We start from the raw sequence: 14,122 nt of genomic DNA, 5'->3' as shown, positions 1-14,122 counted from the left end.
GCCCCTCAGCTCACCCTGGGGCTGAACAGGTTGCCCAGAGAGGTGGCAGATGCCCCATCCCTGGAGACAATCAAGGCCAGGCTGGACAGGGCTCTGAGAAACCTGATCTAGTTGAAGATGTCCCTGCTCATTGCAGGGGGGTTGGACTAGATGAGCTTCAAAAATTCCTTCCAACCCAAACTATTCCATGATTCTATGATCGATTGGCTGACACCAGGAAGATTCACATCGTACCACCACCATGTTTCCCATTGCACTTCAACTGCTGTCAGTGTCAGGCTTGTGTCAACCTGCTGCTGGACTGGCACAGGCCCTTCTGCCTCAGGTGCAAAGGGAGCCTGGAAAGATGCACAGAGAGCGGGACAGCATCTGGCTCCTGTATTGTTTTTTTTTTAATCTCTTGCTACCAAACTCAACCACTTGAGCTATGATATTAGTTTAGTCCAAAGCAGACAAAGAATTCTGTTTTGACTTAAAGTACCTTCGTATTTAGACACTTAATGATCAACTGGACTTGTAAGCAGATGTGGATAAAGCTACAATGCGCATATGAACAAACAAAAAAAGAAACATTCTTCTTAAAACCCTGCCAAAAGGGTAAGTAAGGTTCAACAGAAACAACACACAGATGTCAGGAGGGAAAAATAAATAACTGTAATGGCTCATGGCCACATGCAAATTGTGGCCATATTTCCCATGGGTGTCTCTCTCCGATCCCACTGTGCTGAACTGATTTCAGCCTAACAAGCCAAACATATAGTTCAGAAAAACCTAGTGATCTGCCCCTCCTTTTAAGATGATGTTAAAGGAAAGAGAAAAAAAAGCCCCAAAGAGAAATCTTCCAATGTCTCCCAGAAGAGTAAGGTCTCTTCTCTTGTTGATGTTGTTTTGTATTGTTTTTCCTTTGTTTTTTGGTTTGTTTTTTTACAAGGTGACTAGTGTAGAGGACTAACAGAGAGGAAGAGTGAGCTAAGGGTGAGAGCTGAGGAAAGCAAGCACCTTTGGATGGAATGAGTGACGAAAGAGAGAGATATGAACCAGAATAAACCCATGTTTGGAGGGACAATCTGTAAAAATATCCAGAGGAAGACTAAAAGGAGCACATGTCCACTAGGATAAGAGGACAAAAGGAACCATTCCTCTTTTTCGCTGCTGCCTGGATCTCTCCTGTTTGGAGGGACAATCTGTAAAAATATCCAGAGGAAGACTAAAAGGAGCACATGATCACTAGGATAAGAGGACAAAAGGAACCATTCCTCTTTTTCGCTGCTGCCTGGATCTCTCCTGCGGGTATTAGGCTGTTTGTGTGAAACAGTGCTGAAAAAAACAGTAATTTGCTTTTGAAATTAATTACATTGCACCAGAGAGCTAATGGTGCTAAACCAGGATTCCAGGAGGGTGGAGTGCCAGGACACAAGAGCATATGGGGGGAGATAGGGGGTGGCAGCCTCAACCCGCACCCACCAGCACAGCCCAGGGCACAGCCCAGCCACCTTAGTTCGGCCACCACACACAAATGAACCACAATTACGGGGCGCTCTGCGCTCCCTGAGGAAAGGGGAGCACGTACACCGCACGGCAGGAGTCTGCAGAGATGATAAACCACAGCAAGCAGTAGCAAAGACCTCTGTGGTGCAGTCAACACACATTTGCTGTCATTTCACCCCCTCCTCCTCAAACAGCAATTCATTGTAAGGAACAGAGCTTTTAGCCTAAATGCTGATTTGCTCCCTAGTGTAAATCTTTCTGTCACTGTGGCTCCTTGCTCAAGCTTTTATTCTAAATTTTTCTCTAAAATCCATTTTCTGCACTGACTTTTAAACAGGACCTTTAAAGAAGACCAGATCCACAGAAAAATCCTGTAAAACACAAGCTATTTTTGAATTGTATAGCCCACCTGAGTAAAAGCACCAAGAGGCAATACTCTAAGAGGAAGGGTTCTTCCTTGCCTGCTGTCCCACCCCACCACTGTGGGATCTCAGTTGGCCATACTGAAGAAACCATAATGGCTCGGCAAAATCTGTGTATTTGTACTCAGCCATTGCTGCATTGCAAATAACAACCCAGCAGGTGGCACAGTCAAATGACTCTGAGAGACACTGAGAGACACAAGGCCCTCCCCGAAAGGGGAGAAACGTGGAGAGATGGCTTTGCTCCAGCCATGGCATCGTCCCTACACAAAAACCCAACTCGGGCTTGCGAGAGAGGACACCTTCTTTCCCTCTTCTTCTGGAATCGGCCAGCCCCCGACACTGACTGCTCAGAGCAGTTCTATTTGGTTCAAGATTTGCAATAGGTAAATTCTGCTGGGAAAAAAAGAAACATTCAGGTAATAAACTCACACAGACAGCAGCCAAAACTTTACTAGTTTTTTTAAGCTGCTGTGTTTCACTGGGAGAATTTGAGGTCAAAATATATAAGAATGGTGAGGCAACTGGGATTTTCTGGTGAGGTCAGCTGGATGACAATATGGTCTGCACTAACATTGATATAAACAAGACAAAAAAAAAAAGTCTCTGTCTTTCTTGTAAGTTCTTTACCATTTTATACTGTTTTCAGTCTCTACTGAAGGCATGTAGGGTCCAGGAGGCACAAGTATCTACAGGTATTTTGTATATCACTTTCATCTCAGTATTCATTTCCATAAACAACTCACAGGAATGAGACTAGGTCTTCATTTTCAGCTCTCAAAAATTTGGAATGGTTTCAAGAATTACTTCAGCTCCCCAAGCTGCTAAGACCAATTTTCTCTCTTTTAAAGCATTTAAGAAAAATTAGTGATGGATTTTTAGTGTGTTAAAGTCGAATTATATATAAAGCTGGCTGCGCAGCCATAAGGATTAGTGGTGGAAGGAAACAATATGAGGATAAACTATCAGTCACTCCCATATGTGATTGGTATTTGTATACCTATAAGCATACTCATTCTTACTACTCCAAATGCAGAAAAATGGGGGTGGAGAAAGAAGCCAGGGGTGAGGAAGAAGTCATTTTGCAGTAGTTAATGTGTCATTTTAAAGCCACCATCAACTAGACTGAGTTTGTACACATGAATACTACATATTATTTTCTGTATTTAATTTACTCAGAAATATTACAGCAAACAGTAAGGCACAAATTAATCCATCTCTTTCCAGAACTCACTCCCTTATGCCCATAGGATGTTCAAAGGCTGCTCTTCTAATTGCTTGCAGGCACACAGAACTCAGGAAAATTTCTTAGTAGGAAGGAGACTGGAAAAGGCAATGAGAGTAAGGATTCTAGTTATGTGCAATCTCTGCAGTCATTAAGAACACCTACGTGCTTAAATTTATTTAACAACAGCAGACTGCATAAGCTAAATATTTACAGAAAAGTCTTGGCTTGATCAGGGCTTTAATCAAACACAGGACAGACAAGTGATGGAAGGAAGAGAGATATATCATCAAGAGCGAGAAGCCCATGCTCCCACTGGGAACGTATAGCCCAGCCCAGCTCTCTTTTCTCTTGTTCAGTACCTGGAGCCTGAGGCCATTCATTCTCTTAACTTCCTCTTGTGTACACTGCATCAAAGGTGAGAGAATTTTTTCATATTCTGCTCATAGAAAATAAGAAGACAACTACAAATACCCTGAATGACAGAACAGAAACTGTTTCCAGGCATGTTTCCTGGTGATTAAAGGCACTTTTCAGTAAAAGTACTCATTAAATCATGAACCTATTGTAGCTATGGCAATAACCCATAAATTAAAGAGACTCAAGTTATAGCAGGGCAATCTATAGAGTAAATCATCAGTTTTATAGCAATATTTCCAGCACCATCTGTGTTCCAGTACATTTGCTGTCCAGTAACCTAACAGTTTCTGGAGTACAAAAAGTAATGCAGATATTTATCCTCTGTCAGTTTACTTGTTCCATGAAAAACAAGTCTGGGCCTCTCTGGAGGAGCATCTTAAGATGCTGGACAAAAGCACAGAGATGTGATCTTGTATCATGTCTAACAAAGGACAATCCGCCTAGCTGAGAAAGGCAGAACAGAACTGAAACAAAGCAGATGATGAAGGTAAAAGCCAGTAATGATTAATGCCTGAAAAGTTTTTTTGTTTTATGACGTGCCTCCCAATCAGCATTGAAACTCAATGGAGGACATAGTCAAAACAAAACCCAAACAACCCAAAACACAAAAGTAGGCATACCCACAGAAATCCTCTACCTCATATTCAACAGTTAAGCAGGAAAAGTAACCAGGTAGACTCTGTAGCACATTATAGTTTGACCCAGACTCAATGGGACCTTTTTGTGAACTCCCCAGGCTCTGTGGTGCTGCTGGTGGGAAACACAGAGGGATGCTGCAGTAGCTGCAGCCCAAGGCTCTGTCCCTTCCCTCAGCCAGAGACAGGGGCAGTGGGGGAGACACTGGCCTCCTCCACAGCCTTTTGCTAGGGTGTCACACTCAGTTGTGCACAGAAGCCTTTGGGCTGGTGTGACAGCCCTGGCCAACTGGTTCCTGCCTTGGGCTGAATTCAAGTGCTGGGTAGGGTTAGGTGAGCCCGCTGCTGGCAGGACCCTCGTGGCCACCTTGGAAGAGATGAAGGCCAGACCTCCAGGAGCAATACATGCTCCCATATTTCCATGAACTGCTGTATCTAAAGTAACAATCTTATGGTCATAAACAGTCTACAAATAAATCATCCCAAATCACAGCACAATGCCACTGGCAGGCCCACGTCTGTATTTTCTTCATCGCAGACATCCTTTTGTGGTTTCCAGACTGCTATTCCTAGGAGTGACGCAGGCAGTTATTGAGACATTTACCTGATCAGCAGATCAAAATAGCAGCTGTGGGCAATGTGTGCAAGTCTATGGCCTCTGACTATATCTGTACACTTTGGAGTCTGAGGTTTTTTTATATTACTTGCACCAGTACCCACTGATGGCAGTGGTACTCACAGAGGGCACATGCTTACTCTAAATACAAAGGAATTTGGAAACGGGATCTTCTGTGGAATCAAAGCTGCAAAAGCAATGCCTTCTACAGCTTTAAGGGAACATGAAAAAGGGTGTCCCTTTTCATGTGGTATTTTCACTTGATTTAGCAAGGGTTGCGCAATAACATGAAAAAGGCAGATGAGCAAGAGGCTGAGATAGGATCAAGGACATGTCAGATTATAGCAACATGAGTTAACATGGCCCTGGGAAACAAGTTTCTGAAGCATGTGGTTACTAGAAGTGAATTAAGAAAGTGAGAAAAAAACCCCAACCCGTTAGCTATTATTTACTCCTGCTCTGCTTAAAGAGACCCAAGGCTGGTCTGAATAAGCTGGCCTGCTTATATGATAAATGGCTGTGCCCTGCAGATACATTAATACAGGTCCCAGAAACTGTTAGCACCTACCTTCACTTGTACTAACCCTGCTTGCCTCTCTGCTGGACTCACTGCTTTGCTGACTAAATTCAAGAGCTGGCTCACTGGAAGGTAGTTTTTCTCGTTAGTTCCACATGCTGTTGTTCTTGGCTCTACCATCTATTTCTCTATTAACTGAAGCCACTTAGAGGATGATGAATTCTGGCTGATTACTCAGGTCAAAGTAGCAGTACACCTTTTCAATGTGATTTCTGCTAGCACAGGCCCTTGTTTCTGTTTCACAAACATAATAAGAAAACAGGATTTAAGATGACACTTGCCTGTTCATTTTTGGTCAGTCTTGTTTTGTTATGGATGTCAGACGTAACCAGGTTAAATCCATGTTTCTCTGATAAAATTCTCAAAAGCAAAACCACAGTTCGACTCCCACACTTTCCAACTCTGTTGTAGACCACCTGGCTGGGGAAAGGAAGTACCTAAATAAAAATCAAAAAAATTAGAGTCAGAATATTGGTATTTTTGTTTCTGTGTACCTTTGAATCACAGAATATTTTGACCGTAAATCAACAGATACATAAAGGAGAATTTCTAGGAGCCTATCCAGGTCAGGAGAATTCACTTCCAACAGCAAGCTACAAGCTCTTCAGAATAGAATCACATGGCTCAGGAGATGGCATGCTGAGATTTCCCCCTCATGATCCAGCTTAAGGTAACAATGCCGATCGGTAGCTACTCCAGAACCACTAAACCATTGCTGATATTTTCTAGTGAAGATGAGGAAGGGATTAAGCTTTTTGCTTGTAACTGCAATGCAAACTGTCAGCTCTAGTGACACCTCCCATACAAAGAACGAAGAGGAGTGAATTTGCACTACAGTTTGGCAACTCAAAGTGAAGTTGACGTAAGAGGAATGCTCGAATTGTGAAACTTCAGTTTAAAAAAAAAAAAAAACACAACACAAAACAACCACCAACCAGTTGTATAGAGCTGAAATTAATCAACTCTTTCAATTTCAAATATAAATAAGCATCTTCCTAAAACACTCAGAGAACAAATCATGCCACTGGCTAGGTATGTTCTGGTGGAATAAACTATGCTAGGTGCCACAGGTGGCCCGGATGCCAGCTGGTACAGTCTGGTCACATCTGTGCAGGTAACGCTCACTAAACCTCAAAGCAGAACAGCCACATCCAACCTGCCTACCAGGGAGGGTCTCCAGCCCACGCCAACTCTTGTGCTATGCTTTCCTCCCTGGATAACTAAAATAAGCAAGCAGGAATTCACTTTCTTGAAGTGCAGTGTATCCAGCTTTGTTTTGTTCCTGAACAATGCCCATGGGCTATTCTTCCAGTAAAAGGCATTCTGAAGTCACACTGTTGCACTAGATAGGTATTTGATGTATAGCATACAGCAGCAGTATTTGATAATATAGGCCAAGAGGAATGTTTTCAAGCCTTTTACATTGCCTGAGTCAGGAGCTCACAGCTTCACCCACAGCGGCACATACATGGCACGCACTTATGGAAAGCTCATTTTTCTATTTAAGACAAAGGACACAAAATATTTCCTGACATGGGGCTCTGGTTTCAGGCGACATGTGTTCAGCACAAAGAATGGCTCATGTGCCAAAGTGACTGCATGTCAACTTATAGTTACTTTTGCTGTTGATGCAATCACAGTCTCCCATCAGAAAGATTTCTAGCGTACAAGCAGTCAAATGAGGCATATGGGCTTCTGGCACTTCTCACTGTAACAGGTCTTCACCAGGGAAGAAAAATTTTTCCTTGGGTAACCCTTCAGATTACTTTCAAATAAGACTGAAAACTAGAACAAAAACCAATAAACCAACAACAAGAAAAGAAAAACAAAAGAAAAGGAAAAAGAAAAAATAAAAGGAAAAAGAGAAGAGAAGAGGGAAGACAGAGGAAAAAAAAATGAAAGAAAAAAAAGAAAAAATCTGGATTCCCAGATTCCCTTATGTATAATGGGAACATACTGGCACTTTGCTATCAGCATTACATTTCAAGACCAAAAGAACACTACTACTGTTACTAGCTGCAGCGTTTAGGATACCCTTCACTGCAACATAAACATGGAAACCATCATTCTCCAAATTACCTGGGGAAAGTGTAGGTATTTGGTGATCACAGCCTTGGTTTTCCAAGTTGCAGAAAATCACATCTGCTGATTCGGCTCAGATAACACCCACAAAACACACTGAGTCTTACTATTTTGTAATGTTTTTCATAGTTTTCTATGAGAAACCTAGCCCCCTTATTCCTTATCAATCTTTCCTTTAGAAGCCTCGCTTCCTAGGAAATGCAAAATCCCAGCCTCAATGATTAGAAAACTCCACAGGTGACGAATGTAACATCTCTATGTTACAGCTGTAGCAAACCTTTTAAAAAACAACTGCTAGTGATGTCTGCAAGGTTAACAGGTGAACACATTTTGTTTATTATAACACCAGGGACATCATATTGAAAGTTTTTCCTATTCAAGAACACACAAACTGTTTTCTGGATCATCCCTTTTTTGATTCATTTCTTTGCATGACAAAAACTAACATCAGCATTTACCATGGCCCTCCACACAACAAGACTGTAACTTGTGGAACAGGAGCTTGTCCTCTAGTCAAACACTTTTTGTGTATTTTGCTGTCCAAGTATGCAAAAGTCTTCAAGAGAAATATGAAGTAGACGCAGACAAGTGCAAGTGAATAAGCAAGAGCACATACAGCATGTGTTCGCTTAGCATCCTGGAAATGTGATAAATGATAAGGCTTCGTAGGATTATGTAAATGTTTAAAAGTGCTTTGTAATTATTAACTGCTTTGATTTTCATAGCAGAGTTGCATTTTGCAATATAGGGAACAAAACTTTTTCTTCACTCGTACTTCACTCATTTCAAGTGGAATTTTGCTGCACCCATTCAAGTTCTAATTAAATCCCTGGGTTAATTAGCTGGTAACTTTGGATTAATCTTATTAATACCATTCTTAAAAAAAGGAAATAAAATCAAAGCAGGTCTTTGTAGAGTCTCTATTCTAAATGCAAACAACTTTACCAGCTAAAAAACAAGTTTGTCCAGTTCTCACCTTTGTTTTTGGGATACCTTCCCGTGTAGCACACAGACAATAACCATAGCAACCCTCAAAAAAAAAAACCTACCATAACCAAATACTCACTGCAGATAGAGAAAACTGAAATAAAGGGCTATTATCTTCAGACAACTGTTAGCTTAATGGAGGCCAATATATCAATGCCTCGATTCAGTAAACATCTGAATACACTTAGGTAAAATCAGACAAGATTCGAGATAAACGCTAAGCTCAAAGCTCACTTCAGAAGAACACAAGCATTAACAGCAATCAAAACTTCACTTGCAGTGCTGATGGTTGTGGTTACCTTCAGGGAAATGTTGCCGAAGGTTTGCTCATGTTTCATCTGTTTACGTCACCATTCCACTTGCACACCTCAATGGACCAGGGAGCGTGCCCGATACACGAAGACACGCAGTACACAGGCTTTTGGTGCAAAAGCGAGTATTTGTTTAATGTGACCAATTCTCTTTGGATGTTGCAAATCTGCTTTCCGCATTTCAGAAAGTCTCTAATTAATTTCTTAGAAAAAGAAATGCTTTTTCCAGAAATTGGAGTTTGTATCAGGCAAAGTAAACAAGAGACAAAACTTTTTCAGAGAGGCACTTTTACCCCTCACAATACACGTAACAGCAAGACTCAGACTATGTAAGAGATGATGGCAGAGGAGGCACTTGAAAAGAAGACTCTATATTAGCAGAAACAATATGGCAAACGGCAGTTGGAGGTTTACAAAATGCTAATTGGATTACATTTTATTTGACACTAAGAATATGTATCATGTAGACTGACTGACTGCTGAGGTGATGCTCTGGTAGCATGATATTCATGTAACAATAACCACAAAATAATTAGAGTGACTTTACTGAGCACTGCATCAATGCCCAGAGGTAATATAAACAAATCAAACATGTAATTCACTTTGGACTTATATGAATTAGTACTCACAACTGTAAAAAAAGCAAAACCCACGGTATAATTACAACAGCTCTCTCCAAGGGTTTTAGAAAGTTATATAGCAATTTACTTGTCAGTTTAAACTGAGGTGGGTTTTTTGTTGTTCCACAGTTAAAGATGTCAAGAACCATCGCAAATGAAAACAAGAAGAAGAAAAGGCAAGTTTATACCAAAATACATTTGCATTATGGATGAAAACTGCTCAAGTAGCTCTGTGGGCAGGTCTGCCGGTGTCAGGGTGGGAACCATTTCTCAGCCTGACAAAAACTGGAGCTTCCATCTTCAGTAGTGGCTCTGTATCCAGGTGAACCTTTGCATCATTTAAAAAAAATCAGACTGGATAATTACTTGCAGTGTCAACAATTTAGGGATCCATTCAAAGGACTAAATAATTCCACTTTAACTGCACCAAATCCAGTATAATTTTGTCAATTTGTGAACTATTTCACAGCCCAGGTACAATTGCCTGGACAAATAACTCATAGCAGAGATACACATTCCCAGAAAGCAATCTATTATTTCCACAACTTCTGCACATGACCAACCATCCCCTGTCCTTATTCATGAGAGGGGCCAGACGTAGGTGCCAGACCTGGCTTCTCCTTTCTGCACAGACACTAACCTGTGATCACATAATGTTCCATGTTTTTCATATGAATGAGCCCAACCAACACAGACAAAACTGGTCAGGTCTTGTGAGCAATGAAACATTTGCTGACACCACACATCTCACAAACTCTCAATTTTTCTTCCTGTCCAACTCAGACAGAATGATAAGGATTTTAAAAATGGCTTACTAGGTCAAAGCAACAGCCCATTTGGCTCACGAATGCTGGAAGATGCTCGTTAGGCACCCACAAAATTGAGCGTCGTCAGTAGTTCTCTCCAGGATCTCTCCTCCTCCTCCAGAGACTGCATATTGCATATGGGATGTTAGAAGGCACATCCTTGTATGTTGTCTGAAGAATTTCTGCCACAACTTGCTACACCAACAAATTCCAGAATTTTCTTATCCACCATGCGTTTTGTTTGTAAGCTCATCTTCTACCACTTTCAGAGAATACCTATTCTTGCATTGTGTGTTTCATGAAGACAGATCATATAGTTCAGTCATTAGCTCTGATATCTTCTTAGATCCATCGGATGTCTATTTTTTAATTACAGTTTGTCACAAGCCTGCCATGGCTTATTGAAAGACAAACACAAAGGCCACTAAGAGATAACATATTCCAAACCTAACTTCAGGTCACAAAATCTCATTCCAAACAAATAGTAACTTAATGAAAAATTGCTAACACAGAGATAAGCCAGCAGAAAACACGACTGAAAGATGAAAAAGAGAGAAAACAAAATAAATCACTAGTTAGCCTCCTTCTTCCCCAGCCAAACCACATAGATCAGTTATGTTGAGATCCATGTGTGGACTGCAGTGACATGGGACAGAGACAAGCTTTTGGAATGCAGCAACTCTAAAGCAGACCAGACAGCATGATCTTCTCTGTGGGTCAGTGAAAATACACTAAAAACTGCAAGAAAGGTAAGGATGAAGTTTGTTTGTTTTCGAAGTTTGAAAGCCATACAACTTCAGTGGAGAGCTGAAAATAAGGCAGAAGAAGAAACAGAAGATTCTTCTGTTAAATTTTCATTAAGCAACTAATTTAATTGAAAAAGGATGACTCCCTCCACCCCCCGCCACAAACAAAGCATTTCATCTGTGCGGCAGCTGATGCATTTGGAAGAATAAGTTAAAATCTGTTCTCTAATGATTCAACATCCCTAAGTACCAAAATTGAAAACATAAGCAGGCAGCACAAGAAGCAAAAGGAGGCTGGTTGTAGACATAGTCCTCAAACTTATTAAAACTAAAGAAAAGGATTACTATGAAGCGTCTGCCAAAGCTAATGGTTCCTGATGCATCCCACAAAACAGATCCGTAGAGCCAACATCAAAATTTCCAATAATTATTCTGTGAAGAAGTACTGCACCCTTGCAAATTTAAAAAGAGCTCTGTCCAAAGCATTGTAAAATTTCCCTATTAAGTCTCAGATCAGGTCCTATTACAAGATAATATGGATATACATATAGCAAATTGGAATTACGATAATATCAATAGCAACCTGGGAAAATTATGAAGAAAAGGTGAAAGAACAAGCTTTCAGTTTTGGATGCATCCTGTCAGCAAATTTTCTTTTCCTATTTTTATACCTTACACCTCATTTATCTTCCTACAACAGCCACTCGCAGCTGGGTAAAACCTCTACTTCTGCAATCTGCTGCACAAGATTCCCTGCCTAAGAGAGCGCAGAACCAGGTGTATTTCAGGTATGTGAAGTCACAGCAACGTTCAAATTCAGCACATGTACTCAAAGAGACAAATGGGTTGGTAAAGAGCAGATGCTCAATTCACTCAGCAGTTTCAGGTGGTCACTGATGTCAGGCAGCCTCCAGAGGTATGAGCAGGACTCCTGGATTTCATCACTCGGCAACACTTGCTGTGTGCAAGGGATGGCATCTCCAGCTTCTCAGGGATGAAGCAGGTGAGAAGGAAACACCCTACCAAACATGTAACTGCTTAACCAAATATTTTCCTTTCACCCTTTCTTACCACAGCATGCGTTTCAACCTCCTCTTCACTTTTCTTGCTTTCCTCTGCAGTTTGCAACTTGTTCACCTCTTTTGGGACCAAAACTAGACACAATGCTTTATCTTTTCACCTTAGTACCAGCAAAAATGGAGCAGTTATTCTTTATATTTTGCAGACATCCCTTTTTATAATACATCTCAGGATGGCATTTAGAAGAATCAAAGCATATAGCACTGTTGCTGGTATAGAGAGGGGTGCAGAACAAAGCCACTCTTTTTCTTCTTTACCCTACATGAGTGTATGCAGATTAGAACAGAAAAAGGACAGCAAGACCCTCACTAGTGTTCTTGTGAAAAGCGGTATTTTCATCTCTTACTTGTAAAGTTCATCACATTATCAAATTGTCTTATTGGTATGCGCCTATCTCATAACAAGATAAAGGAGATAAATGATATAAGGACATGGTTCACTAATGCTGGCATTTGTTGAGGGAACTACCATGAATACAGCTAGGTTAAGAATTTTGGTGTCACTTTAATTACCCAGCTTTGCATTGGAAGGTTCTCCATGCAATATCAAAAAAACCCTTAAGCTGCAGAATTTGTGCAAGCCAGATTTTAACTCCAGAGCAGCTTCACATTATATGTATATGTATCTTGGAACTGTAAAGCTTAAAACTGCTGTTTTTCCTCCTGAGTCCAGGGTTTTGCACACTCTGTGATGTGCTTAGAACACACTGGCACAGTTATTCTCTGTTTAAGTAGTAAATCCTATCACATCCAAGACACGTGTTTATATTGGATACTTACAAAGTGAGAGACATTAAGTAGCTAAGCCTGGTTTTAAAACTTTTTATAATACATCATGGCACTTGTGTTCCCTTAAGTAACCTAACTACCTTACAGTAGTTTCCATCCTTCCAATGTAATATTCACAAATTCATAAATTCACCCTGCGAGCTAATAATATTGGATTTGATTGTGGTGAGTGGTGGACTAAATAATTCATTCCTCTGTATGCATTTGTCTTTCTTCACATTAAGGTTTAACCCTTTTGTACCTGTTGTGGTTGGCTATCTATTAGGCTACAGCTAGTGCAACAAGTCACCGTTTCACCATTGCCAAGGATCTGTCATACCGTGTTTCAGTTTGCTCTCCTGCCCATTACTTCAGGCTCCCTTCAGTAGTTTCAGATTTTATTTTCATGTCTCCAGCATGCTTGTCTTTTCCACTGCACTGTGCACAGGCACTTTATAAGTCAATTACAGTATGAAGTAAAGGTTGTTTATAGCTGTAACTGCATTTTAACTCGTAAAACAGGCCAGTTCTGCTGGACTGTTACCCACACACTTGTTACTGACGAGCTGGCTCCGAGATGCTCTTGCTCCACATGCTCAGAGGAACTCAAAGGGACTGAATCTCCATCACAGCTTGTGCAGTTAACAGATTCAGATCTACTCCACGACAATGTGTCACCACCTGGAAGGAGCAGCACCAAGAAACACCTACAGCAAGGACAGTGTGCTGCTGATCAACTCTTCCAGCAGAGCCAGAACACAGTGGAAATCCCAGTGTCATTCCAAATTACTTGCAGGCCCAGAATACCTTCCCTGACTGACCACGGCCCACATCTGAGTCACAAGTAGATCCTGCGACATTGGAGATGCTGCATGTCAAAGGCAATAATAGATGAGTCTCGGCATCAAGTTCTCCCATTTCACCCTTCTGCAATCTGAAACGATTAATCGGGCTTGCTCAGGCAAACAAAACCTCATTCCTGAAGACTGAGGCAGGCCTCCTTTCCATTTCAGAGGGAGCTTCTTCCTGGGTCGACTCAAAATCCCCAATGGTGGCAGCAGCAAAGGCCTCCACGCTCCCCCAAGATGGTGGGGCATCATGAGTGCTGTCCTGAGAGTTACCTGTTCATATGCACCCTGCCCTGTCCTTACAATATTCCCTCAAACTCCTCCTTCACCTGAATTACTGTGATACCATCAGCCTCACACAGATCCCTTCAGCCCAGCCAAGACACTGCCCTCTATTTGCCTGATATTTTGACACTACTGTTGACCACTCATAGGTGAATTCACGAGCTCATTTTTGATTAAAGCTCACAGCCCTTACTAGAGTACTTCACC

At 41.3% G+C, this 14,122-nt stretch overlaps 1 protein-coding gene across 1 annotated transcript in view; it reads right to left on the bottom strand.

Annotated features, from left to right (window-relative positions):
* The window catches only part of UST (uronyl 2-sulfotransferase), a 167,523-nt gene that overhangs the window by 83,792 nt on the left and 69,609 nt on the right, over nt 1-14,122 (bottom strand). Inside the window, exon 3 of the mRNA XM_065835205.2 lies at nt 5,665-5,820. Within this exon, the coding sequence (XP_065691277.1) occupies nt 5,665-5,820 (156 nt within the window). The remainder of the gene's footprint in view (nt 1-5,664; nt 5,821-14,122) is intronic.

This window comes from Patagioenas fasciata, chromosome 3, assembly GCF_037038585.1.
Source record: "Patagioenas fasciata isolate bPatFas1 chromosome 3, bPatFas1.hap1, whole genome shotgun sequence".
Taxonomy (NCBI): domain Eukaryota; kingdom Metazoa; phylum Chordata; class Aves; order Columbiformes; family Columbidae; genus Patagioenas; species Patagioenas fasciata.
The sequence above is the reverse complement of the archived record's forward strand: the minus strand, read 5'-3'. Positions and strand labels throughout refer to the sequence as shown.